This window comes from Glycine soja, chromosome 15 (genome assembly GCF_004193775.1).
Source record: "Glycine soja cultivar W05 chromosome 15, ASM419377v2, whole genome shotgun sequence".
Classification (NCBI taxonomy): domain Eukaryota; kingdom Viridiplantae; phylum Streptophyta; class Magnoliopsida; order Fabales; family Fabaceae; genus Glycine; species Glycine soja.
The window spans coordinates 1,440,568-1,468,001 of record NC_041016.1 but is presented as its reverse complement, the minus strand read 5'-3'; the positions used below and the strand labels follow the sequence as shown (position 1 = coordinate 1,468,001).

The 27,434-nt window shown below is 34.4% G+C and overlaps 5 protein-coding genes across 5 annotated transcripts; 3 read left to right on the top strand and 2 right to left on the bottom strand.

Moving 5' to 3' along the window:
* Positions 1-4,766: 4,766 nt before the first annotated feature.
* Positions 4,767-5,658, bottom strand: LOC114386903. Its single transcript, XM_028346971.1, has one exon. The coding sequence runs from the start codon at positions 5,569-5,571 to the stop codon at positions 4,957-4,959; it is 615 nt and encodes a 204-aa protein (XP_028202772.1). The 5' UTR covers positions 5,572-5,658; the 3' UTR covers positions 4,767-4,956.
* A 3,041-nt stretch (positions 5,659-8,699) lies between these two features.
* On the bottom strand, positions 8,700-9,832 carry LOC114387383. Its single transcript, XM_028347563.1, has one exon. It carries the CDS (start codon positions 9,705-9,707, stop codon positions 9,135-9,137), a length of 573 nt encoding a protein of 190 aa, XP_028203364.1. The 5' UTR covers positions 9,708-9,832; the 3' UTR covers positions 8,700-9,134.
* A 4,943-nt stretch (positions 9,833-14,775) lies between these two features.
* On the top strand, positions 14,776-18,780 carry LOC114385761 (nuclear pore complex protein NUP35-like). The gene is made up of 4 exons (XM_028345824.1): positions 14,776-14,944; positions 15,754-16,361; positions 17,983-18,094; positions 18,288-18,780. Exons 2-4 carry the CDS (start codon positions 15,784-15,786, stop codon positions 18,591-18,593), a joined length of 996 nt encoding a protein of 331 aa, XP_028201625.1. The 5' UTR covers positions 14,776-14,944; positions 15,754-15,783; the 3' UTR covers positions 18,594-18,780.
* Positions 18,781-19,476: 696 nt separating this feature from the next.
* Positions 19,477-25,474, top strand: LOC114387995 (probable inactive ATP-dependent zinc metalloprotease FTSHI 2, chloroplastic). The gene is made up of 11 exons (XM_028348312.1): positions 19,477-20,953; positions 21,134-21,306; positions 21,603-21,704; positions 21,799-21,963; positions 22,100-22,240; positions 22,613-22,771; positions 23,536-23,621; positions 23,867-23,945; positions 24,493-24,615; positions 24,815-24,871; positions 24,988-25,474. The coding sequence occupies exons 1-11, from the start codon at positions 19,603-19,605 to the stop codon at positions 25,201-25,203; spliced, it is 2,652 nt and encodes an 883-aa protein (XP_028204113.1). The 5' UTR covers positions 19,477-19,602; the 3' UTR covers positions 25,204-25,474.
* Positions 25,475-26,081: 607 nt separating this feature from the next.
* LOC114386835 (mavicyanin-like) lies at positions 26,082-27,184 on the top strand. Its single transcript, XM_028346890.1, has 2 exons — positions 26,082-26,348; positions 26,629-27,184. The coding sequence occupies exons 1-2, from the start codon at positions 26,150-26,152 to the stop codon at positions 27,015-27,017; spliced, it is 588 nt and encodes a 195-aa protein (XP_028202691.1). The 5' UTR covers positions 26,082-26,149; the 3' UTR covers positions 27,018-27,184.
* Positions 27,185-27,434: the final 250 nt, after the last annotated feature.

Genomic DNA, 27,434 nt, shown 5'->3' with positions numbered 1-27,434 from the left:
TTAAGATTAAGATTTATGGTGGGTTTGACTGCGTAGAAAAAAAAGAATGAAATATTTGAATTAAAGTTATTTTCATATTTATCCACAATGAAACACGTACTTAAGGGGTAGTACCGTGTAGAGCGCGTAGCATGTTGAAACGTTGGGGTTTTGGAAATGAAAGAGAAGAGCGTGTGTGCTTTTGTTAGTGGAGGAATAGGAGAAAGCTTAACATCAAAGAAAATGAGCTTTTTTCCCTACACGCACGCCCCCTCTTCTTTTCCTAACCCCACTTTTCGGCCCTCTACCCCTAGATTCTGGAAGCAACCTTTTTCTTTATTCATGCTTGTCTTACAACATATAAAAAATATTAATAAATAAATCAAAGATAATAATTATAATTTTATAAAATTAATTTTATTAATTATTATTTTATTTTTTTATATTTTTAGTTTTTTTCATTAATAGTATAAGAGATATAAGTGAAATTTTTTATTAATGTTATATTAAAAAATAAAATAATAATTATTTTGGGACAAATCTTTTCTTTTTAATTATATGAGAATTATTATGGGATAGGGGGATTACTATTCATTTACATTATATACTTCAATTTTAGGTTCTCTTCGTATTTATCAAATGTGTGAAATATTTGCTGATACAACAGTTCTGTAACATTTTCTTCTTGTCCCCCACCCTTTTCTTGATTAATATTTTAGCCTTTCCCAAAATCTAACCTGACGTATACCAAAAGTCAAAAGATAAGTAAAATTGGAGCACAGTTTCAGGGACAAAAGCCCCACGAAGAAGTAAAAGTCCACTAGGCAGCGGCCAACGGGTGCACATCTTTTCATTTTGTTTGAGATCTTTGTGAGAAATTATCACTATACAACACGTTAAATCATATTGTTTTTATAGTAATAATTAAATCACATCGTTTTAAAATAAAGAAATAAATCAGAGAAAAAAAATCAAAATCAAAATAATTAATTGAAAAGAAAGAAGTAATTTTTTTTATATATAAAACGTCATAATTATTATTAGCAGTCTTCAAAAGAAAAAAAAAAACTTTATTGGCAGTCTTCTAACTTTTCAATATTACATTGCTTTAAAATTGACTCGAACTGGAAGAAAAGCAATTCAAACACTTCAGCACAGGGCTGGTAACTAAGTGAATTAATCATCTTATTGTTGCAGTGCAAGGGAAGTTTAAATAAACGAACAGTTATGATTTTTCTTTTTCTTCTTCTTTTTTTACCAAAGTTATGATTTTTGTTAATTACTGTAGTTCTATTTAATTTGTAGGCTTCATTAAAGTTTGAGTGTGTGAATTGACATAAATTATTTTAACTTGATCTTAAATTTAAATTATAATATCTACTTAAGTTAAGTACTTATAAAAGAATTAAATTTTAAATTTTTATAATGATTTTATTTAACTCGAATTTGATGATTACTTATGGTAAAAGACATCTTATTATCTATACTAAAAAAATCCAACTTCTTTTTATATTTTTCTTTCTTAGGATTGGGGTGGGCACGGGATTACAAAGTTTTTGGCATCTCTAATTAAGAATCAAATAACTGAAGATCCCAAACTACATTGCATTTTTTTTAAGGAAAACTACTTTGCAGTTAGATACTTGTTCAGGTTAAAAAAAAAACTCATGTGATCTGGAACATTCTTCCATTAAGAATTAAATCAAATCCAAAGTATATTTTTCCTATTTTGAATTCGGATTTACAATTGACTGATTAATCTATAATCTTTGGACATATTACCTCGGGGATCACTCAGAGAAGTGGAACAAGGATTTGTCTCAAAGTTCGGTGTACAAAATGACAGGGTTACAATCTTAATTCATAGATTTTAATACGTTCACTTCAACATCATTCGGGTTAATTAATTAAAAATTTCATGAAGGCTAAATCATGAATGTTGTGGTTGCTCCATGATCCATGTCCGTATGCATTATAATGATTTCGACTTATCAACTACTTCCAATCATAGAAGACAAAACAATGTAAAAACAAACATTCCATTACAAAAAGGACATGAATGTATTTATTTTACGTTCAAAGTGTTTGGAGGGAAAATACAGTAGAATAATACACTTGAAGTCCAATAATTGAATTGTAATCAGTTGCTAGATTCAGATTGTGAACAAAATATCTTCTACAAGAACCTCGCAAATATTAAAGAAAAGTCGTCATTCAAACGGAGCGCACATAATTGTTGTATACGTGAATGAAATTAAGCCACATATACCCATTTTAAGGATTTAATTAATGTATTTGAGTTCTTCTTTCTGATTCATCTGAATAAATTAAGAACGTAATTATAAACAATTTTACCCCCCAAAACCCCAAGTCCCCAAGTGTTAGAAACAATTAATGTTGGATACAAACTACAAATTAAGTATATACAAGCAAAATTTGAGCTTCATGAGAACGTATAAATCAGCTTTAACCAAAGGTCGTAGAAAAGAAAAGAGTGCATATACATTGCAAATATATCACTGCATTATTAGTCGTGGCTACATCGATTTAATTTTCGTCATGTGGAATTTGAGTCGGGGTCAACCGGTGAAACTTTTAACTCCATGATCTCATGCTTTTCCATGGTGCTAAATAAAGGGAGCTATTATGGACCAAAAAGCAGGGGGGGCTCACGTTTAAAACGGTAAAACCAGAGAAATAAATTAATGTATAATTTTGTGCTCAAAACATTGTTGGTAGACAGCTAAAAAGTAGAAAACTATATACGGTTAATTGGTTATTAATTGATGCAAGCAAAGGAATAGAAGCACAACATTAAAAAAAAACTTCAATTTCCATATTTTGTTTTAACCTTATCTAATTAATTATATAGTTTTTTTTCTTTACTATTCTAAAATGTAGCAATAATAGTAAATAATGCAAATACAAAAGATTGTGATAGCATGTCAATTAATTACACGTGAAACATGTTAATAAAAAAAAAAAGACAGAGGTGGTCAGTTCTAAGAGCTACACGTGTCTCCCAATGAATCTATCACATATCCTTAATTTCGTAGTTTCTGCACACACTTCACCAAAACTTTTGGCTTTACGCACTGCCACCTTTCATTGTGATTGAAAAAGCTAAAACGACTGGGTTGCTTGTTTTGAGCGTTCCATCTTTGTCCGCAAGAAACAACAAATTAAAAAAATCAGCCACCTCACTTTATTATTAATACAAATTATATTATATTATTATAGAAATTATTGAAGTATGAGATGAAATGTCAAGGGTCAAGTTATTATCCCTACTAAATCATAATATTCATATAAAATACCCTATATCTTTAAGTGCGTGGTAATGGGAACATCAAAAGCATTATTTGTTAAAAAATGCCAATTTGGTCGTCCTATACTCCCATTCTTTATGTGTGGGTCATCTTCCTCTATGGAGGCGTGAACACTTTCTTTCATAACCAGTAACCAGCTTAAGCAACAAAAAAGTGGCATTTTAGAAAACCTGAATAACTCGGTAATGCAAGTAAAAAGAGGAAATTAAAGGAAGAGAGAGACAGAAAAAGCAAAAGTTGAGAAAGGCAACAATATTTTGGAGGGACCAGGTATTAGGTATAGTTAATAGTTTAACTTGGACATGTTAGTGGAATCATATGAGGACATTAGGACAACGAAGTGGGAGTGGCTGTAAAAGCCAATTTAACTTCAAACCAAACCAGGATCGCCAATCACACCAACCAAATGCTACAGGTCAAAGTCTTTCAAAATTTTGGCACAAACACATTGCAATAATTTGTTAATTACCAAATATTGTCTATATATACGTACACCGGAGCTTATATATAGACATGACAGGAAAATTCCATTTAAAATATCTAATAATATTAACTTATCAGAAAGCAAGCAGAAATTATTACTTGGTCTAAGATATATAGCATTACATGTTATTAACTTTATTTTTGGTAAAAAAAATGATAATATGTCGTGTAGAAATTGATCAAAACTGCACGATCTCAAATCAAATTATAATTTACGTTATAGAAGAGAAATTAAATCAAACCTGATAATTGATAACAAGGATGAGAGAAAACCAAGCTTAATTTCAGCCCAAAATTCGGCAAGGTAGGATATAGTGCTTATATTAATTCAAGATCCAAAGATTCAATACATTCTTTTTTAGTACAAAAAGGAGTGCAAAGGATACAAAGACAGATTCTAATAATTTTTCTTCCATTTTTGTCAGAAATCAGATATATAATAGCAAAATTCGTATATTCACTCGTACATATTTTATAAGTTCAATTAATAATGTGATCGAGAATCTTATCCTTTAACCTTCCAAACACAATTTTTTTTGCGGACCAAAAAACATTATTATTAATTCTCAACACTTTTCTATAATTATTTTTTTTCTGTTTCTATATTTTCACCACACTATTCCTTTTACCTTCTCTCTCGTGTTATAAGATGGATGGTTAAAATATCACTAGTGTTATTATCTTCCCACCTTCAATTGTTCTGCTTTTCATAAAGGACGCTTAATTAGATGAGCATGCACGGCTATCATAAACTCCTTACTCCCTTCAGGCCTTAGACAAAGAAAAGGAAAAGGAAAAAGAAAAAAGTGATAGTTGGCTAGCTAGTTGCGGGTATAGCAATAAAAGAAAAAACATAAGTTAAGTTGAAAGAAAGAAAACGATATAGATCACTGATATAAACATATGAGATCGATTATATTTAGCTCGAAATTAAAGAGTTCCTCTTTTATTGTATGTAAGCAATATATAATTAAATTAAACTAAAAACACGCATAATCCATCTTAATCTTAAATCAGAAGTGGGGGACAAGTACGTACGGCAACATGAAAATATCCAAAAATGATGGTGAAGTAAAGATCACATTTATGATTAAGAAAAGAGAATGAAGGTACAGAAAATAAAAAAGAAAACAAGGTAGATAGGGTGAATTAAAGAGAGAAAAAATTAATCCTGCTTCCTCAACTCCTTGTAAAACCTCTTTATGAAATCTTCGGCGGCCTTATCGACCAGGTGGTCGTTGTCTTGATCGGCGTCTCGCAGAGGGAACGGCGAGTCCGTAACCCTAAGCTGCCTCACCATAGGGCTCCGTCCAAACCCTGGCAGCGCAGGGGACGCTTCAACCTTAACGGCGTCGTTGTTGTTGTTGTTGTTGAGCATCTCCATCACTGCCTTCATTGCGTTCACCGTCACAACGTCGTCGTCCTGCGTCGGAGGCGCGTGGACACAGGCGAAGAAGTGGTGGCGGTGGTGCTTCCCTGCTGTGGGGAAGAAGAAGTTGTGGGGCGTGTTGCTGCAGCTGAACTCGTACTCCCTTGGGGCAGAGAACTTAAGGTGGTGAGAGTTGTGGGACCCACCGCGGTTGTGGTGGTGGTGGGACGACATTAAGTTGGCAATGGCTTTGCCGGCGAGCTTGCCGCGGCGTTTCAGCATCATGTTGAGGTCCATCATGAGCTTCCCCTTTGTTATGCCTTTTCGAAGCATGAACAACACCACACGTACCATGCTCCAAACTTTCTTTGCTAGTGCTGATGCGTTACTTTCCATTTCTATTTGTTTCATTTTTTATAATAAGAAACTTGTTTTTGTTTTTTGGATTTCGAATAATTTGAGAGAGAGAGAGGTTTAAAGGTGAAGAAATGGGTTGAGACAAGAGGGAAGAGGAGATGGGGTTATATAGTGGGGGAGGGAAGAAGGAAATTCGATCATATGTTGAATTAGAATGACCGGTTGGTGCATGCATCTTCTGTGTTACTTTATGAGATCTCTTTATTTTATTATATTTTTTACCCTAACATTATTGGAGGGGAAGGGTTAATTTTGCTTTATGAGAGGACGAAAGGAGTACTATGATGAACTGAAGTGGAACCTTTATTTAGGTAGCCAAAGTGCCAGATTGTACAGCCTTCGATGCATACTAGACGACTCCTCACGCTTTCAGATTTGGAGGTGCAATCTTTTTTTTCTTTTGGACCATAAATATCTTTCATGAAACCATGACTTTAATTAACTGGGGGAAATATTTACATGTTATATATGGTGGAATTAGTTTTATCAATTGAGTTTTACTTTATTTTCGTATTTTGTGGTGCAATCTAAGTCAATAAATTTGACGTTAGGAGGTATAATTTTTATTTTGCAGCATAATTAAAATCTATGATTGCTGTTATAATTGCAATTAACTTAGAGTGGTTGTGCCTTTGGTTAACCCTAAAAAAATAATGAAATAGTTTTTTTTAATCTCTTTTTAGTTTAAACAACAAAAAGGACCAAAACTGAATGTTTTTGCATTTTTTTATTAAAAATATTCAATTGTCATTTCTTTGAAATATTTTATAATTAATTTTGTTAAAGAAAGTTTTAAAGAAATAGTGTTAGATTGCACCACAAAATACGAAAAAAAAATATTTCCGTATCTTTTCTCCCTTCTTATAAGGTTAATTATGAAGTTCCTTTTGAAAGAAAAAAAAAAGTCTTAAATAAAGGCAAAGTCAAAAACTTTATCTTATATGTTAAAAAATTAACATTACATAGGTCTCTAAACCACAAACTACCATTTCAAATTCTACTTTTTTAGATAATTTCAAATTCCACTTAAAAGACAAGCATCTTGCATACGTTTACCCTTCCTATATTGAAAACAGACAGTTACCTGCCCTAGTACATAATTAATAAATGACCTAAATTCACTATAACCGCCATTTTATTGCATAAACCAACAGAATTTTGCTTGAAATCCTTGTTGCGTAAAAACAACCAGAATTATGCTTGAAATCCACTAAAACCATGCACCTACTAGTACCATTTGGCTTGAATTCAGCTAAATTACCACCTGCCAAAATTGTCTTGAATTGAATGAAACCATCAATCTCAATCTATTTGTTTCCCCCGAATTCCCTTCTAATTCTAACTTACTGCTTTATCTAAGAAGCCTTTATACACTCCCTATAGATTATTGTACCAGTTCGATCATAATTGAATATTTAAATTCTGTACATCTTGAATCAGCCAAGACCAGGACCTTAAATTGATTAACTTCATTAACTTTGAATTTTATATACTGAAAAATTCAAATGTTGCTTTATTTTTGCTAACCACACTGACCGGAAAGTTGCAAACCTCTTCCTCTTGATCCCATTAAAACAGAGAATTGCAGAAAGTGAGAATTTTAGGAGTCTTAATAATGTTGCATCAATTGCACACCAAGAAATGCAATCCATCCATGTTTTTTGCAAAAATGTTGCATTAAAAGAAGATGCGTTAAATTCTTTCTCTCTTAACTTTCACAAAGACTACATTAGACCGATGCAAAGCTCTATTTTTAAGTATAGCTGCTGCTTTTGCTGGAATGCGGTCTAAAGTTACCTTCCGTCCAAACATATACACACCTATTCCAAGACTTTTTGTAAGCTGAACTCAACGCTACTTCCATTCCAAGTATAAGTGTGTGTTTGGATTGCCGGTGAGGCAACTCCAACCTCGGTTTTCAGAAGTATGTTCTTGGTTACTTTTGTGGTTTCACGGGCAAAGCAAACATGCTCTAAGCTGATTTAACCGTAAACATTTTTCAAAATCTCTTCAATAATTTGTTTTCTTTCAAAACGAACAAATCTTGTCTCGTTCTCACCTCCACCTCCAACTCCATCACGTACCTAGCTATCTAGCTAATAGCCATACTCCTCTCTCAGATACCTTGTATTCTTTCTTATGTACTATGGTATATAACTGTTAAATCTTTGGACTCTTAGACGTTCACTCCCTACCCATACGTATACGTACACTCCTCCCTATTTATTTTTAATTTGTCCACTATTGCAATCAAAATCCCATCACGTATCTTTTCTCTACAAATGCCAATTGATACTCTGAAAATGATACTTTACAACACCTTTCTTAACCTTTGTCACCAGTATTTAGATGAGACCTTGTACATAGAGATAAAGCCTTTGAGCAAGTTAGTGAATAGAAGAAGTAACCGTTCTGCTTTTTAAATCATTTTCATTTGTTCACGTTTATTATCTCCCTTTTTCATATGGCCGCAATTTAGATTGTATCCTTTTGAATCGTGTAGATTCTAGCCTTCTGGATATGTGTTATTGTGTGGTTTAATGAATATATTGCTTAGGCAATATTTTCAATAGCCGTAGAGTGTAATACTATTAGAATCTGTGTTGATAAATAATTCGTTTTTTTTTATAAAAAAATTAAACATATTATTTATACAAACAAATAATGACCGATATCGTTCGTTCATATCTCCTATCAATAATTGCCTGGATACCCAATTTTGTGTTTCGTAAACATCAAATACAAGATACGATACTCAATGTAATTGTGCTACAGTGATATAAAAGAATAATAAAATAAATATTTATTTAAGCAGTGTATATAATTTGCCAATTATGTGTATCTTTATTTTTTATGTATTTATTCCTTTTATATTTAAATCATTTTTCAAGTTTTTAGACAAACTGGTGAGTTTTTCTTTTTTTAACAAAATGTCTCAGTTACTTTCCAAGCCACAGAATCTCTCTTGGCCGCCGGGTTTCTGAAACGGGAGGCAAAGCTATGCGCGTGTTTGGACACTCACCTCAAAAACATAAAATCACGTAAAAGTTACAAATTATAACTTCTGTTTGAACACACTAACATCTAACACGACACAGAATTAATCAAAGAAGCTACTTATATATAAATTAATGCATCAGGTAAATTTTATTCCATAATGAGATTGAAAATACCAGAATACATTATTACGCACATTGAATAACTCAAACTCAAACAAGAAAAGCCACTGACCAAAAACAAACCATAAACCCTCGCAATAGAAAAAAACGCAGACAAGAAGTCAAGTCGGGTGGACCAACAACTTCCAAAAACAAGAATGTGGTGAGAGACCCCCAAAAAACCTTGGACTCATGAGAAGGTAACTTGGGCTTCAATTCTTTCCATGAACATAGGGCCATGCATGTTCATCCCCTAAAACTTGGAGCAGTCACTAGTCAGTAGGAAAAAAAAAAGTAATTATGGGAACAGGTAAATAATTAGAGATACCAAACCATGTCCCCTTCACATAGGAATTAATTAATTAATTAATACTGAAGGAAGGTTATAGTAATAAGAACTTAATTGGCCAATGTGAGACCGTTCATCTCTCTTGTGATTGCTGGAATGCAACTTGAACTCCTTGCAATGCCTCCTTTCTTTTGTCCTCCTTTGTCCCTTGGGTTGAAGGACTTGGCCCTTCTCCCTTCCATTTTGTTCTTTTTGAGCATCTCTTTCATGGCCTCAGCTTGGAACAGAACTGGGAAAGCCCTTCCATATTTGTTGAACCTAACACATGCACTCATGTGTGAACTCAATGCCTCTTCCTTCTTCCCACCATTTTTCTCCAACTCTTCCTTCACTGCCTCAGCACACAACCCACACACCCACTTCCCCAAGAACTTGTCACGCACACGCTCTATGTATTCAGGCGTGCACTCCTCACTCATCCCACAACACTCACACTTGGCATCCACAACCTCAGTTATTGGTGGAAGTGCCAAATCAATCCCTTCCTTGGTTAGCTCAAACGAGATGTCTGAGATTGTTCTTTGAATGTGATGATCAGATGAGAGCCTTGGAGGTTTCGACATGTTAACGTTGTTGTTCTTAGAGAATGAGCTAGGCAAAGACTCTCCATGGGGTGGTGCCATATTGCTAGCTAGCTAATTACTAGTGTAATTTGCTGAATGGTCTAAGAAAGATATTTGAACTCGATCGATCGATTTTTCTAAGTGGGGTTTAAGAAGAATTGATGCTGATATACGTGTACCACAATTGTTCAACAAGTTAGAAGGAACGGTTCTATTTGTAGTAGCTCTTCTTGTTTCCGAGAATCTGACATTGTAACCATGTGTGGATCTTAGAAACGCAAATGTCAGTTTCAGTGTCCGTGAACTTGCCAGATTTTTTCGAGAAAGATCTAAATCATTTAATGAGAATACAATGACTATTATAGCTTTTCGAAATTTGAAGTAATTATTTGCATGTATATATAATGTGATATATGTGTGCCATTTTTTCTCTCGCACTTTTATATTTTACTTCCAAGAGAGCTTCCACACTTTGTAGTTGTGGCTGCTAGAATATATTGGTAATGAAATTCTGCAAGGTTCACGTGCACCATTTCTGTCTTTAGCTGAAAATATATTAAGGCAACCACATGCCTTTATTTTTCTTGTCATTTATTTGCCCTTTTTCAATAGTCCTAATAAATAAGATAATGTACATAAAAGATAAGAGGAAGACATATACAAACATAAAAAACCATAAAAAATAAAGTACACATTGTGTATCCAATTTTCTATATATACTTAATTACGTTGTTTTTCTTTCCAACAGCTCTTTTTTTTTTTATCTCTTTTTTCTCGGTCCCTGATCTTATCTAACTGTAGAATGATAGCCAAAATGAATCTTGACATGAAGCCCCCCCTTGTTATCAGAATACTGTTTTAAGTATCTATGTAATATAACCATACAATAACAAAGTTGGTTGCCATTAATAAAAAGGTGTTGCTTTAAGCAAAACGATTAGATGTATCCCATTAAAGCAGAGGTAAGCACCAATACAGCTTGTGGGGTATTCACATGCTGGCATGGTAAAACCACACATATTTGCCTAAACTTTCTACTTTTGCGTTAAAAAATTACATGAAGGAGGAAAGAGACTAGTTATGTCACACGAGCCTTATTCCACAAACATTGACTTATTTTATTTCACGAGGAGCTTAAAAAGGAGAAAGGAAAGCCATAGAAATCGGTTCGATTAAGATATCAACTAAATAAAGTTGCAATCAGTGTCTGATAGATAGAGTCTGGCTGTAAATTAAAGGTAGTGAATTGGTCCATGCGCCTCAAACATAAATATGACAGATACTAAATGCAAATGCAACAACTCATAAATGTAGTTTCGGTAATTAAACAAAGTTAAGGAGACCACTAATAATCAGTTCCTAATGAGGATATATATTCGTTAAGAAATAAAAAAAGTAATTTTTTATTAAAAACTTATAACATTTAGTCTTGCTATAGTACAATCACACTGTAATTTCGTAACTAGTTAAAGTGCTCGTTAACAAGGCCCAAAACATAAAAAAAAAAAAAAAAAACTCACAATGATAAAGTAATATATATATAATTCGTTTACACCATGTCTAAGTGTTAAAATTTACATCAAATCTAATCCGTTAAAATAAGTTAATCTAACTTCTAAAATCAATTCATTAAAATTTATGTTTAGTGGATCACGTGCTCTCTCATTTCTGATCCTCATCACCACAGTTTGTGACTTGCCATTGGTAACCCTGACACTCTCTACGTTGTTACCATGAACCAAAAACTTAATTAGTCTTCTCACCTTTCTAATAATCTCAACATTTCATACTCATCCCCAAGAGAATACAATATAGTAATTCTCACCGAAAATCATTCCCGCTCCTAGTGAAAGGCACACTCCTAACAACGGATGCTAGTCTTGTAGAAAGCAAATCAAGACCACCCATTTTCAACAACATTCGTGGCCATAGATGGATGATCACCCCAATTAAAAAAAGCTTATTTTTCCATACACTCCATCACGAAAAACATAGTAATTGTAATTATTGTTGTTCTTGTTACCTTATCCAATTGAAAAGGTTCGGCCCCTCTTTGAACGGTCTCCACTTTGGTCAAGTTGCAGAAAAATCGCATCCAGAAACGAGATGAAACTTCAATAGAATAGCGATTTCGAAGATTAAGAAGCCACCAGGGAACAAGAAAGGACATATTCATCAATTAAATTTCTATTGCGTAGAGTGTGTTCTGTTGGGGAAATACCACTAATCTTAATTTTCAATGAATTGATGAGATATGGTATAAGTGTTAAAACTTAAACAACATATCATTTTTCATATATATATATATATATATATATAATATGGAGGAATCAAATTACATGTAATTTTAATAATTATTATATTATTTTTATAACTTGATATAAAATATAATTTTTATTTATTTAACTGTTGAATTATATTTATATATTATTAAGATTATTTATGTCAAATTTTATCAAAGACAAACAAGAAAGTAATCAAAATAATCTATATTCTAGTATATTTTAAAATATTTATATTACATCAATTTTAATTTATATGAACAAAATATCAAATGATTTTGGATTAATATAAAATTTTGTATATGTAATTTATGTAAAATGAACTTTTAATTTGAGTTTTAAAAAAATATTATTCAGTTAAAAATTATAGAATAATATAATAGTTATCAAAATTATATCGGTATAATTCAATCTATATATATATTATTTTACATTTTTCAATGTAAATAAACATACCACTTTAAATTTAGTCAGGAGTTTTGTTAGTGTAATGACGATGTTTGTTAATAGGGATGTGATATTTGATTTATAAAATGATAGCAATATGCAGAACAGGGCATCAACTAACAGCAACGACAGCAACATTAGCAGGCCCAAAAGGGCGACCTGCAAACCCACTCACCTGGAGGATTTCGTATGAAGCATAGGCAGTGTTCATTTTGAGTTGGCCCCATTCTAGAAGCTACCTATCAGCCTTTAATTCCCACGTGTTGTTTTCAATATTCCATTAAAATAATTCATTTAAAAGCACAATAAAAAGCTTGAGAATGATGCTAAAACATAATTATTTAAGAGAAAAAATGTGCATGTCTCGCCTAAAAGCAAAATGCAATCCAATAACAAGCCTGGTGGCAGTGGAATCAATGCATGTTTAATTCGTATACATGTTGAATAATTTGTTGAAACTCTGAGCTCATAATCTTTCGACCATGATCATCAAATATTTTCTCTAATGTTATATCTTGTAAAGCATCTAAGGTAGTCTACAGCATGTCAAGCCCTGCCTGGTTGGCAAAAGTGAACACCGACAATGCCTGCAACAACCAAATTCAATTAAAGTTTATTCAAACTAATGAAATGACTTGCAAATAATAACTCCTTTTAAGGCTCCAGGTACAAAATGAATTTATACTTGAGGTTAAAAGAACAAAAATATGCATAATTCACAACTCATAAAATAACTAGAATTATCAATAGTTGACTTGCAAATATGACAGGCATAATAGGTACCAAATACAAAATGGCCTATGCTATAGGCAAAAGATAGAACAAAATTCTATGCAGTGCACTACAACCCATATAATTGAACATCCTTTGAAGTTTTAACCCTTTCATCAGTAATCTCAGGCACTCTGCACTTAAAGTGCTACTAAATATTTTCTTTTTTTTTTTTTTTACATCAGAGAAGCTGAGTTGAACCCTCCTTTAATTAAGAGATTAAGGGGGGAGAACCAACCCAATTAAGTATTCTCCACTTAACATCCAATACTACTATGAAATTGAAATAAATTTCAAATGTAACCTAATACAAGGCTTTTCCTGAAATATCGGTCGGAGCCAAAAGTTTCACTAAATGTGCATATGCAACTTAACATATCGTTAACTAATGTTTACCTAGTTGGTTGGGTAGGGCAGGAAGTAAAAATTGCATTGGATACAATCTGTGCATACGCGAAACATTTTCATAAACCGAGGCATGATCCATCCAAACGTAAACATAGGGTAAATCCAAAGCATAAGAGTGTAGTGAGTGGCCTAGGAAAATTTGGATATTATTTATCTTTTTTGCAATTCTATGCTAGTATGGATGGGGGTTTTGCTGTTGTAAGAGTGTACCCTTTCTTTTCTCCAAGCAAAGTGTTGATGTTTCATTGACTTTCCTAAATATTATTGTAGTAATGCGAACCATGAATATGGCTGTGGATTTTCATAATATCGCATAATTTGTCTCCTAATTATATGTTATTATGTCAATGTCACATCATTAAATAAAGTCTCATGTTAGTTAACAACATTGACATGTTAAATGGCTAATGTTGCCACATAAATCGTTAACTAACAAAAATAACAGTTATTTGATGAAAAGATAAAATCCATGACATTATGAAAAAAAATAAGAGAAAAAATGTGTGAAAAAAATTAGGAGAAAAATTCAAGAGAAAGTAATATTTTGATGTCAAAAATACAACCAAACCTAACAACTACAGGTAAAATCCTCATCATCAATTTAAATAAATGAATTATTTATAAGCAATTAACATCAGCGGTCTTGTAAAGTTTGGATTTGAATTATTTTAAAACAATTTAGTTCAAGTTCAAGTTTGATCAATTAAACAAATAAACTAATCAAACATTTAATAAGTCAAACTCTAATAACTTATCGTTAATTCGACTTAATTACATTTTTACCATTAAGTACAGTCAAGACTAACTGTGTACCTAGGCAAGAGATACTACCAAAGAAAAATGAGATAATTTTGGGGGAAAATTTTAATTAACTATTTTGAGCTGCAAATTTCTAGACCTTGATGCTTTTACATTCTCATTTTATAATATTTCCAATTTTGCTTATGTTAAATTTGATTTAATTTAAATATATTATCGGTAATATAAATATTTTATATTTTCAACTAGTTAGATAACATTTGAAAAGAATATTATAGAAATTAGTAGTTTTAATTATAAAAAATAATGATTGGTGGAAATTATAAAAATGTGTGCTTCAAATTTAAATTAAATCCTATTAAGTTTATTTTAAAAAAATTGACGAGTTCGAAATTCAAACGGCGCGTCAAAAAGGAAAAATATATAAGGAGAGAAAATAAAAAAGAGAAAAGGAGATTTAGGGTTTTGAAATGAAATTTTTTTAAATTGCACTGCCCCTTCGACCTTTTTGCCGAGCTTCAGCGCTTTGGTTTGGGAGGGAAAACTCTAAAACCTCCAAATTTTCAGTCTCAATCAACTTAACATCTGTGATTCCAATCGATCACATTCAATACCACCCTTCAGGATTAGGTACTCTCTCTCTCTTTCTCTGTTTCTCGTTTTCTTGTGCACAGTCTATACCGTTTGAATTTCAGCTTCCCAAGGAGGAATTCAGAACCCTTTTTGTTTTGACGCGAATGAGAAAATGCGTCATATAGGAAACGATTTATCTGTTTATTTATTTATGTTTGATGTAGTTTCAAGTATTATTGCGGTTGCTTCTAGATGCCCAAATCACGGCTCCACCTAGTTCATAGCCACGTTCTTCGTCCTCGATTTTTTTTGCCTGGGGTGGTGGCATATATTCAATTCAATTCTCTAATTTCTCACTGTTTCTACATCTTAATTTGCAAAATGGCTGTTTATATACGTATTTCATAATTTTTTAAAATGTGTTTTTTTTTTACGAATTACTTATACAATTTGCTGATTGCCTATTCATTTTCGTGGATTAGGCTCCTCTGAGGTACATTAAGTAATCTCAGTAGTTGATGAGAAAATTAATGGTTGATATTATCTGCACATGTTCAATAAATCACGAATACGTTGGAATGTCAATCCTTGTTTTTTTTTTTTTTTTTTTTTTTACTTTTTTTGGTTTGGTTTAAGTTGCTGGGGAAAATGAAAATAATTGAATGAGTAGATAATTTGTGTAGGTTCTGAAATGTGCCAATATTCTACCTAGGAAGTACTTTGTAATCTTTTTGAGTTTAGCTCTGTGTTAAATTAAATCTCCTCATTGCTCAATAGTCAATACTGAGGAACCAACTCTTAGTCTTAGCTCACCTCTTTCAGTCAATTTGGTTTTCATGCATCCATTCTGTCTGGCTTGTTTGCAGGTATTAATTCTGTTCCCTTAAATAAATAACATGAGCACCACAGTGCAAAGAACTCCTAGATCCAGTAGGCAGTCTTTATTTTTCCAGGATTTGGCTTCACCTGTTTCTGCCCGTAGAGGAAAATTTTCGAGTCCCAGTCAGGCAGCTGCAGTATCTTCACTATGGCGTGAGAACTTTGGTAGTTCAGACCTTCCTCCGCCTCCTGTTTTCACCTTGGAAGACAGATCAAACTTTTCTCCTGAATCAGGCATACTAGATTATCAAATATCCCCTGAGACTAAGTCAGACACTAGAACTCCCATCCAAACTTCAAATAAGGAGTTTTCTACTCCAGTGAAAAGCAAATCTGAGGCCAGCACATCTTATGCTTTGAGAGGGGTACAACAAAACCAACAGGGCTCGCCAGGTTTGAGTTGGTGGTCACCTACAACTGCAAAGAGTGGTGGGGAACAAGATGAGAAGGGAAGAAGTTCGCCAGTTGAGGGTGTGGTTCAGCCTGGTGCTCTGATAACTCTTCCTCCACCGCTGGAAGTGGCAAGGCCTGAGGTTCAAAGAAATTCTTTGCCAGCAGGGAATCTCAATGAGGAAGAATGGGTAACTGTGTATGGGTATGTCTTAACTCTGCTTTAGCATTTATGTTTGTCTATTGTTGAGTAATACATGTAATGAATTCCATTATAAATCTAATCTAATTATAAACAGTTGTCCTTTGAATTCTACACATTTTACTACAATCATACCTAGAAAAGTGTGAATATAATATCAGCATAGGTTTTTGCTTCCTTAGTCCTAAAAAATCAAGAGAAGTTCTCAAAACACTTGTGACCAAATCCATGTTTCCTAAAGCATAACTAGAGCTTATTCCAAATGGAAAGACCATGGGGCAATGTAAGAAGTAAGAACAATGTACGGTTATTTCTGACTAAATTTATCTTGTGCTTATTAGTAGGGGAAAAAGTGTCTACTACGCAAATTTGTAATATTTCACTGGTTATTAGTTTATTAACTTTATCACCGTTCTGTCTTCCAATATAGGACTTGATTTTAGGAGAGGCTTCTTATTCTCGTTGTTCTCAGAGTTGTTAGTGATAAAATGAAAATTCCTGTGATAGCCAAGAGAGTTACCAGCAAAGTTTGTTGGTATAATCTTTCTCAATGAGGGTTAAACTACTGCATCTAGAAAGTTTTATTTATGGATATCTTGTGGAAAACTATTGATAACTCTCTGAAAGGCTGCAAATGAATTGCCACGTGTGTATGTGATAGGCATATAGGAGTAATGGCCATTAGGCACCAGATGACCATGTGGACAGTATGGTGGTGGATGAAGGGAAAATTCACATGGGCATACCAATGTGGCAGAGAGGACTGAGGAAGGTGTGAATTTTGTTAGTGAAAATTATTACAAGGAGAGAGGGGGAGGGTAGACAAAAGGAGGAATTGGGGCCTTTAGGCAGTGAGGAAGTTAGCACCACAAAGAGCTATCCTAGTGATTGTTATTTTCCATTTCTGTTTCTGTAATTTCTGGGTTAGATTCCCAATTTTGTGTAATAGAAAAAATTCCTATTAGTATGTTATTTTCAGTTGGTTCCTTGGGAGATAAAAAATTATGAGTTTGTGAGATTCCTGATTATGTCAACAATACCTAAAGAATTAAGAGTGTTTGTGGCAATTTCATAGAAGTACACGAACTGTGTTTTGATGTGAAGAGAGGTGTGGATTTTTTGGTTTAAAAACAACTCATAAGAGTTTGACACGTGACATTGTTGGCAAGGCAATGCATAGACTTATAATTTTTTTTTTATTTGAAATTTTCGGAGAGGTGGGGGTGGGATACACGTCACATATTTTACTTGTCTGTACTCATTCTAAGACCTTTTTTCGGTGATAGTTGACCTTGATGCTTTATTTTTAAACATCCCTTTTTCTTCACTTCTATGATCTTCAATTTTTAGATTGTTTATTGTTTTAAGCTTTAAGTCTTAATGTATTTTCTTAAAGCTTGGAGAATATGCTCTTAAATATTTTTTTGAGACCTGTAGATTCTTTTGTGGCTATTTTTGAGATGTGACATGAGGGCGAGCCAAATGACATTTTGTGTTTTCACTGTTTGATAAACAAATCTGTGACAAAAGAACATTTTCTCAAATCATAGGGATATTATAGAGTTAAACATTGTATTATTTATATACCAATATACATCCTTCTAACAATGTTCTTTCTGTGCAGATTTTCCCCAGGTGATACTAACATGGTTTTAAGGGAATTTGAAAAATGCGGTGAAATTTTGAAACATGTTCCTGGTCCTAGAGATGCTAACTGGATGCACATTTTGTATCAGGTTAGCAATCTTTTGCTTGCTTGAATATATTGATTAATTTTATTTATAAAGCAAGAGTTACATTTTTGTATCAGGACATAATTCCGTTTTTTTAAACCTTGCAATACTCTTGTTGAAAGTTATTTTTCTATTGTTTGGCAACCAACTTGTTGTCTGCCTGTTACATCACTTGACAAATTTATTGCTGATACAGAATCGATCTGATGCACATAAAGCTCTCAACAAGAATGGAATGCAAATCAATGGAGTGCTAATTGTTGGTGTGAAACTGTTGGATCCCATGCAACGTCAAGCTTTAAATGAAAGGCTTAAGAATCAGGGATTTATGCCCTTACCTCTACCCTCTGCCAGAAACTCAGAAGTGAGCTCATTGAAAGCTCCTTCTCGCCCTTATTATCTGCAGAATGGCAACTCAACTGCACGGCAGACTGGAGGAACCATTGCTTCCCCAACAAAATCATTGGTGTCCAAGATCATGGACTTGATGTTTGGAGTCTAAATTAGCTGTTCTGCTGAATCAAACTAATATTGTTCTGTCTGTTGTAAGCAATGATTTTATTCTCTCGATTATTCATACTTTTGAAGTGTTCGGCATGTCTTGTTCATTTAATTGAGTTGGAATGTTTACTCTATGGATCTCAATTGTCAGAATTTATGGCATTTTAACATACCAATCTTATTATGGATGGCTATACTATAGAACAGTACTTGTTATTTTGAGAAATGAGAACATAATATATATAACATCATGTTGATGTCGTGTAATTTATGCAGCTGATCTCGTGTAACGCGATAAGGCTTTGGTTAGGCAAATTAATCGTGACGCATGCAGAAAAAGCCCCTACTTGCAGAAAGAATGGGAATACGGGATTGTCAAAATACCAACTTTACCATTCTAATGAGCTATTTCCTTCAAACTAATCCCTGCAGTTGCTTTTTCAATTTCATGAAAACTGAACCCTTGATTTCGTATTTTATAATTAAAAATTCAATAAACATATGAGATAGAAATTAGAACGATCCTTAGCACCACCCTGCAGTTGCTAATTTTACTTAAGCTTCATCTGGTGAAGCAAACACGTTTAACGCCTCTCTAATTGTGAAGATTATTTTATGAATATATACATTTTTACTAAAAATTACAATTACTTCTTTCATATTCAAATGTTGTGTTTTTTTTTTCTTGCCATGTGAAAATGTTGCTTGCTTTCTGTATCCTAATTTTTAAGAAGTTAATTAATTATTGTCTAAGTAAGCCATAAATTTATTAGTTTAATAATAATAATTACTAGTATTATTTTAATAGTAATGTGTAATTTTTTTTTATTAATTATCACATTTTTTTTGACAAATTAATTATGAGTTAAAAAAAACAAAACGAACTACTTATCCGAAAACGAAGAAGAAGCTTCATCACCTGGGCTCCTCTAAGCTTCTTCATCCATCAGCAATGGCTGCACCAACAAACCCATATCTGAGAATGAGAATGTAACAACACTCAACATTTCATGGCTTCACATTGCTTCCTTCGTTTTCCTCCTTCCTCTTTTTCCTTAAACCCCAAATCCAAAAGGCTTCCAAAGCCTCGTTATCACCCTTCCATTTTCTCACGAATTCAAACCCCAAATCCCGACGAAGACGACAAAGTCCCAAATGACAACCGCATCGACTTTCTCAAACTCTCCGTCACCCTCACCGTCATCTCCGCCTCCCTCCCCAAACCCGCCGCCGCTGCCACCACTAAGGTAAAGAAACGGTCACCGAAAAAACAATCCGCGAAAAAGCCCGAAGGTCTCTCGCCGGAGGAGCTGAAAACATGGACAAGTGGCCTTCCCGTGGTCTCCGATCGCCTCCCCTACAGCGAAATCATCGAACTCAAGAAGAGCGGGAAGCTGAAGCACGTAATTAAACCTAATTCCGCGAAATTGAGGCAACGCGGCGAAGCAGTTCTTGTAGTTTTGGATGATTCGAGAGTGCTGAGGACAGTGTTGCCCTCGCTTGAGAGCCATAGCAAGTTTTGGGATTCATGGGATGAGTTGAAAATTGATTCAGTGTGTGTGAATGCATACACGCCACCCATTAAGAGTCCAGAGTTGCCTACCTCTCTGTTGGCAAACATTTGGGTGCCCCCTTTTGTGCAGAAATTCATTGCTTACGTTTTCGAAGAGAGGCAAACAAAGCCCAAGAAGGAGTCCAAGAAGGCCGCGGAGTTTAGGGAAATGAGGATGCAGTTGCAGAGGGAGAAGGAAGAGGAGCTGAGGAAGTCGAGGGAAGAGAGGGAGACCATGGACAGGAACATGAAGGCTCAGAAGAAGGAGGAGGGGAAGAGGAGGAAGAGGGAGATCAGGAAGAGGAAGTATAAGGAATCGTTGCGCCAGGCCAGTGACCGAAACAAGAAAATGGCGTATTTCTGGTCTGATTTGGCAAATAATAGCAATGTGGCCAATGCACTTGGGGTGCTTTTCTTCTACATTTTTTACAGGACTGTGGTGCTTAGTTATAGGAAGCAGAAGAAGGACTATGAGGACAGGCTTAAGATTGAGAGGGCCGAGGCCGAGGAGAGGAGGAAGATGAGGGAGTTGGAGAGGGAGATGGAGGGAATTGAAGGTGATGATGAGGAGGGTGAGCAGGGGAAAGGAGAGGAGAATGCTTATTTGAAAATGGCAAAGCAATTTATGAAATCCGGAGCGCGTGTAAGGAGAGCACAGAACAAGAGGCTTCCTCAGTATCTAGAGAGAGGCGTGGATGTGAAGTTTAGTGATGTTGCCGGGCTGGGTAAAATTCGGCTTGAACTTGAGGAGATTGTCAAGTTCTTTACTCATGGAGAGATGTACCGAAGGAGGGGAGTGAAAATACCAGGTCTCATTTAGCTCAACTATAATTAACTTTTAACAGAATAATTTGAATGAACTAACTTAGCCTTCAGGAAAACTTAAAACTTACCAAATTTTAAAGGACAGTTTTCAGGAAACATTTGATTTTGCAGTGCTTTACACTTGACTTACTGAAGGTTGAAATATAAATTGGTCACTTCACTAGGTGGCATACTTCTTTGTGGCCCCCCTGGAGTGGGAAAGACATTGCTGGCAAAGGCAGTGGCTGGTGAGGCAGGGGTTAATTTCTTCTCTATTTCCGCTTCACAGTTTGTGGAAATATATGTCGGTGTAGGGGCTTCTCGTGTCCGAGCACTTTACCAAGAAGCCCGGGAAAATGTATGTAATATTTTTTAGCTTTTCCACTGTGCTCTCACAATTTTTCTTATTTGTTTAAAGTCAAATTATAAGAGTTTGGTTTTTGCAACTGATTTCCACTAAAATAATTTATCTTGTCAATTAGTATGTAAACTTGGCACATCCTGTTATTCCTCATTATATTTGTTTCAAGGTGATTGGAATCCTTTCTTTTTTATTGCTGCATTTTGCTGTCATCTCTTGAAATTTACCTATTTCTCCAGCTTCTGTCAGTGTTTGCTTCTAATCGGCCACTATTTTTGTATTATATTTTTCAGGCCCCATCTGTTGTGTTCATTGATGAGCTGGATGCTGTTGGAAGGGAACGTGGCTTGATTAAAGGTTCAGGTGGACAGGAACGTGATGCTACTCTTAATCAGGTTAAGCTGGCAGTGCTGAACTTCCCAACTGCATTTCTTAAGTAAAATTTTGTGTATATATTGGTTGATGTTTCCTATTGACTGAATGCTCCAGCTCCTGGTGTGCTTAGATGGGTTTGAAGGGAGGGGAGAGGTGATCACTATTGCATCCACAAACCGACCAGACATTCTGGATCCTGCACTTGTGAGGCCTGGCAGGTTTGATCGGAAAATATATATCCCCAAGCCTGGCCTTATTGGCCGCATAGAAATTCTAAAGGTAGCAGCTTCTCTGATATTTTACCTGCATGTAGCATTTAGGATTTGGTTATTCTTTTACTGAATTAATATTTGTTGATTTGTTACTAATGACACATTAAGTAGTTGGCCCACTCAATCTCCCCCTGGTGTCATAGGTCCATGCTCGTAAAAAGCCAATGGCTGAAGATGTGGATTACATGGCTGTTGCTAGTATGACTGATGGAATGGTTGGTGCAGAGCTAGCCAACATAATTGAGGTTGCTGCCATTAATATGATGCGTGATTCAAGGACTGAGGTAATAGCATATACAATATTGCCAGACAGTTATTGTTCAGGTATTTCCTTATAGGAAATTGATATATTCTTTGCTGCATCTTGTATGACATTACACGTTCAATCTCCTTAACATTTTCCAAAATCAAGCATGCAAATAAAAGTATTTATCTGACTATAAAAACATGCTTCATTGAATAATATATTCATTATACTTTGTAACTCTTAATGCATGAGAACAATTTCTGTGTCTCCAGTCTCCACAATAAGAAGTCCCTTAAAGGATGTACAAAAAGGGGATAGAGATCAAATGAGGATGTAATAAGAAAAGGATTTACTAGTTGCAGTAACCTAGTAGCTGGCAGTTCTTTATTTCTTCTTTTCACTATTGCAGATTACTACTGATGACTTATTGCAAGCTGCACAAATGGAAGAACGAGGAATGCTAGATAGAAAGGAAAGAAGCAGTGAGACATGGAAACAAGTAGCTATAAATGAAGCTGCAATGGCTGTTGTGGCTGTGAACTTTCCTGATCTTAAAAATATAGAGTTTGTATGGGCTTTACATTATCCATTTTGTTTTTTGGTTGGCAATATTCTCTCATGTCTGAAACGAGGAAATGTGTTAGAATTGAATTGTATTATTTGTAGAATACCCTAAAAATACTTTTCTCTTGAATAGTTCTTGCGAATGTTGTCATTTGCAAATCCCATCTGCATGCAATATTTCTTGCTGATTATTTCTGAGCATATTAGATGCAAAAAATTAGCCAAAATACAAAATATAACTAAGCTTGAAGTCAATTTGAAAGAAACCGAGTTGAGGTGAAAAGGAAGCAAATAAGATTCTTCTTTCACTACATCTTAAAAATAATTGTCTTTCCTGCCTTTTCTATTCCTATTTCTGTAAATTAATATTGTGGCATGCCTTTTGTGTTTGAGTCATATAATGTGGTACATATGGATGATATTTGAAGCTGGCTATATAACATCATAAATGCAATACTGTAAAGAATATGTAGCCAAAACATAAATTGACTGTTATATTGAATGGAACATAGCTGATCTAAGAATAATGGATTACAAAATTCAAGGTTGTCCTCTTGTCTGGTTATCTGTATGCATCCTCAATGCTCTAGAGTAGACATTAAAATTCATGCAATTCAGAAAGTTGACCTTCAGAGTTTGGTTTTTGCTCTATTTCTTTTTGAAATCTACTTGTTATTGGGTTTATTCACATTAAAATAAAATTTTCTCTTTAGTTTGTTCTATGAATATTCGTTATCTGACTTTTAGCTTTTTGTTGCTTTGTTGTAGGTCACGATTGCTCCTAGAGCTGGTAGGGAATTGGGTTATGTTCGGGTGAAGATGGATTCAGTCAAATTTAATCAAGGAATGCTCACGTATGGATTCTTCAATTAAACCTTTACAACTTAAAAAATATAGCTATTGGAGAATGCTCTCCAAATGAAATGCTGTCTGTTTATTACTGGCATCAATCGATGATAATGTTTGCATGGGCTATATGCTGCCTGCATTTATGCATTTGATTTAAATTAATTGTGCTGGATCCAATTGCATTACAAAACTGTTTTTAGTGCCTCCCATATTATTTTCCTCTTAATTTTAAACTGCTAATGTTGTGCAGACGACAATCCCTTCTTGATCATATTACTGTTCAACTAGCTCCCCGTGCAGCTGATGAACTTTGGTTTGGGAGTGGTCAGGTAATAGAATAGTTTTCCATGCTTTCTAGTTTCTACAAACTTCCTCACTCTATTTTTGTAATTGTAAAGCTAAATGTAAACACAGTAGCAGGACAAACAAATAATGCAATGAACAAAATTTGTTCCTAACATTGTGCACACACGTTTAAAGATATTTGTTAACTAACTAGCCTAAATGATTGGCATGAATATGATTTTTCTAGGGACATTTTGGATTTCTATGAGTGGGATTACAAACACGTGTCCATAAAATCTGCTAGAGAGATCAGAAGGAAAATAAAAAGCAATATATGGACTTCCGATTTTCTATATCGCCAGAGAGAATGAGAAATGGCTTTTTTATAAGTTCTTTATTGATTTTGTTTATTATGATTTATTGATTATTTCTTGTTCCATTGTAAATTACAGTTTCTATATCAGTACTATTGTGTGCACAAGTTATCTATGTCAAATGTTTAGTTTGTGCGTCCTTTTTATTTGCTTCTGTCAGATTATGGATACAGTTTTGGACATGCAGAAATATTTTAACTTATTTGCAATCTTTCAGTTGAGTACGATATGGGCTGAAACTGCAGACAATGCTAGGTCTGCAGCAAGGACATTTGTTCTTGGTGGGCTTTCTGAGAAGTATCATGGAATGTCCAATTTCTGGGTGTCAGACCGAATTAATGTATGAATTCTGTCTCAAGCTTTGTTTTCTCGTGAAGTTTCTTATTGTAAGTTGAAACAAGAATTCCTTGTAATGTATCTCGAATAAAAGAGTGTGAGGAATGTAGACCAATACGAGTGGAGAAGCAGAATAACTTGCCCTTATCTTTGGCAATGATAACATTTGGCCAACTTACGACTACATTATATTTCATTGTCAGGAAATTGATTCGGAAGCCATGCAGATTGTCAACTCGTGTTATGAACGTGCAAAAGAGGTATGTTACGATGGAAAGAAGGATTAAAGAACTTTATGCTTCTCTTGATTTAGTAAAAAAGTCTCAATCCCATTTTGCATAACACTTAATTGTCACAACTTTGTTTTGCACATCAGATCCTGGAGCAAAATAGAACGCTGATGGATGCTTTGGTGAATGAGCTTGTTGAGAAGAAAAGCTTAACCAAACAAGAGTTCTTCCATCTAGTAGAGTTGCACGGCTCCCTAAAACCAATGCCTCCCAGCATACTTGACATACGAGTTGCTAAGTGTAGAGAATTCCAAAAATTGATCGGTAGTGGAAAGGAAACGAGTTTGAGTAGCCACGCATAACAAATTGCAGGGGCAAATGCCCCATCAATTTTGGAGAATATTTATACTATATGCTGATTTCATGTACCTTGTTCCTGTATTATATTCTTTACCACAACTCTACGGAGTATGGACATAATTGTGTCGGGTCTAAGCTAGGTAGCCTTTGCTAGCTCGTGAGGGGGACATGTAAACCTTGTTTTCCTACGTTTCGGTGTAAAGCCTGAATTAAAGCCAAGTGTAGACATTCCTAAACTATTGTTTAAGTGCCTCTTATTTCTGTTCACCCTAATCTCTCTGGACTTCTGATTACGCCTTTAGTGTCATCATAATGAACTAGCAATAAAAGTAACTACCAAACCACATCCTTGGTTTTCTTGAAAAAAAAAAAAATCCTTGGTGCGATTTCTTCCTATTTAAATTTATTTATATATCGTAAACAGAATGGAATAAGGTTTTGGTTATGACATGATTAATCAGTACAGAAAAAATAATTGTTATATTGAAATGCTCGAGTTGTATAATTAATGATCTATTAGAGTGATTTATACGAAAGTATGAGGTTTTTTTTTTTTTACGGAATGAGGTTGTTATCAGTGCTTGACAAACAAATATGGCTTCGCACTTGTGTTAAAGGATACCATGTTTATCACCCGAAAATAGCCAGGTAAAAAGAAGTTCCAATTTAATTTCAAAATGAGAGTAACTTGCAACTGTATCCCAATTGGTCTCCTTAAGTGATCATGTTACCTCCCTCTCGGCCTTATTCTAAAATCAGCTATATAAACTTGTAACCGCCACTACGTTGCCCCACGTTATGAAAAAAACTGCCCACTAAACCTTATTTTCTCCCTCAATATTTCATGTGCTCTATATATACACTCCCTACTATTGGCGTTGGGTTGCCGCCATTTATTGCTTCTATACATACATTGTTGGGAGAAAAAGAATTAGACAACAATTAACCATGGCATCCCGTTTGTTCGTCCTTTGTACTTGTGTGATCATTTTCATGGCTGCCACCAATACTTGTGTTGTTGAAGCTTCCGTGCTATTCAAAGTTGGTGGTGGCTTCGGTTGGCATGAACCTGCAGGCAACAACAATACTGATCAATTTTATATCCAATGGGCTGAAAGGAACAGATTTCAAGTTGGTGATGCTCTTGGTAAGCTTCTTGTATCATATCAAGTCACATGCATGCCTTATATTCACTTGAAGATGCATTGTGTGATTTTTATTATGCCAGTTTGCTTACGTTCAAATTACATCATGCATTCTTTAGTTCTTGTGTGACATTTAACACATGGATGATTTTTCCAACACCAAAATAAATTATAAGTGAACTAGTTTTGAATTATTAATATATGTAAATGTAACTGTGAAAAAGATGTGTATCTCTTAATAGATGGGAAAAAAGATGGGTCAAATAATGTTTTTTTATGCAGTTTTTGAGTACCAGAATGACTCAGTTCTAAGTGTGGAGAAATTGGATTACATGAATTGTGACGCAAGTAACCCCATCACTGCCTTTGACAATGGGAATAGCACTTTTAATCTTGATAGGCCAGGGAACTTCTACTTCATCAGTGGAACCGATGATCACTGCAAGAATGGCCAAAAAATACTTGTGGATGTGATGCATCCACATTCTATCCTTAAATCTCCACCACCCATTTCCCTTTCACCTTCCCTTCCACCTGAAGGGTTTCCACCAATGGCTCCTCCACCTTCTGATGATCAAACCTTAGAGGCTTCATCAGCCTCAGTGCTGCTTACTACTATTTTTATGTCTCTTTTCGTCACATTTGTTAGTGTCATGCTGTTGGCATTTTGAATGTGTTGTTCAGGTTACAATGGACAACTAGTTAATTGTTTTTCTTTTGTTTATTGCTTCTGGAATCTCAGTTGTTTAGGTTAATTAGGCCTTACCATTCCAACTTTCAATTTTTTTCCCTCTTCTGGTCACTTTAATTAATATCATTGTTGTTGTTGTTTTTTATATTGTATTTATGGACATGGATTGACTTTTTCTCGTGTAAAAACCTTTTGCTTTTGGATTGAAGCATTTGTATTACTTTACTGCGCGATCTGATTATATAAGACCATTTACTCTCCGTGAGGAATATGCGATGCAACTCTAAATAATTCAACCTTCAAAGTGAATTACTACTATTCACGCTCTAGAATCTGACAAAAATATATTTTTTATCTGTGGGAATTAAATACCGTCGTAGGGGTTGACAAAAATATA

Coding starts and splice junctions, on each gene's coding strand:
- LOC114386903 (XM_028346971.1), bottom strand. CDS start 5,571: ATGAAACAAATAGAAATGGAAAGTAACGCATCAGCACTAGCAAAGAAA.
- LOC114387383 (XM_028347563.1), bottom strand. CDS start 9,707: ATGGCACCACCCCATGGAGAGTCTTTGCCTAGCTCATTCTCTAAGAAC.
- LOC114385761 (XM_028345824.1), top strand. CDS start 15,784: ATGAGCACCACAGTGCAAAGAACTCCTAGATCCAGTAGGCAGTCTTTA. Junction 16,362..17,982: donor GAATGGGTAACTGTGTATGG/GTATGTCTTAAC, acceptor CTTTCTGTGCAG/ATTTTCCCCAGGTGATACTA. Junction 18,095..18,287: donor GGATGCACATTTTGTATCAG/GTTAGCAATCTT, acceptor TTGCTGATACAG/AATCGATCTGATGCACATAA.
- LOC114387995 (XM_028348312.1), top strand. CDS start 19,603: ATGGCTTCACATTGCTTCCTTCGTTTTCCTCCTTCCTCTTTTTCCTTA. Junction 23,946..24,492: donor TTTGGTTTGGGAGTGGTCAG/GTAATAGAATAG, acceptor GCAATCTTTCAG/TTGAGTACGATATGGGCTGA. Junction 24,616..24,814: donor GGGTGTCAGACCGAATTAAT/GTATGAATTCTG, acceptor TTTCATTGTCAG/GAAATTGATTCGGAAGCCAT.
- LOC114386835 (XM_028346890.1), top strand. CDS start 26,150: ATGGCATCCCGTTTGTTCGTCCTTTGTACTTGTGTGATCATTTTCATG. Junction 26,349..26,628: donor TCAAGTTGGTGATGCTCTTG/GTAAGCTTCTTG, acceptor TTTTTTATGCAG/TTTTTGAGTACCAGAATGAC.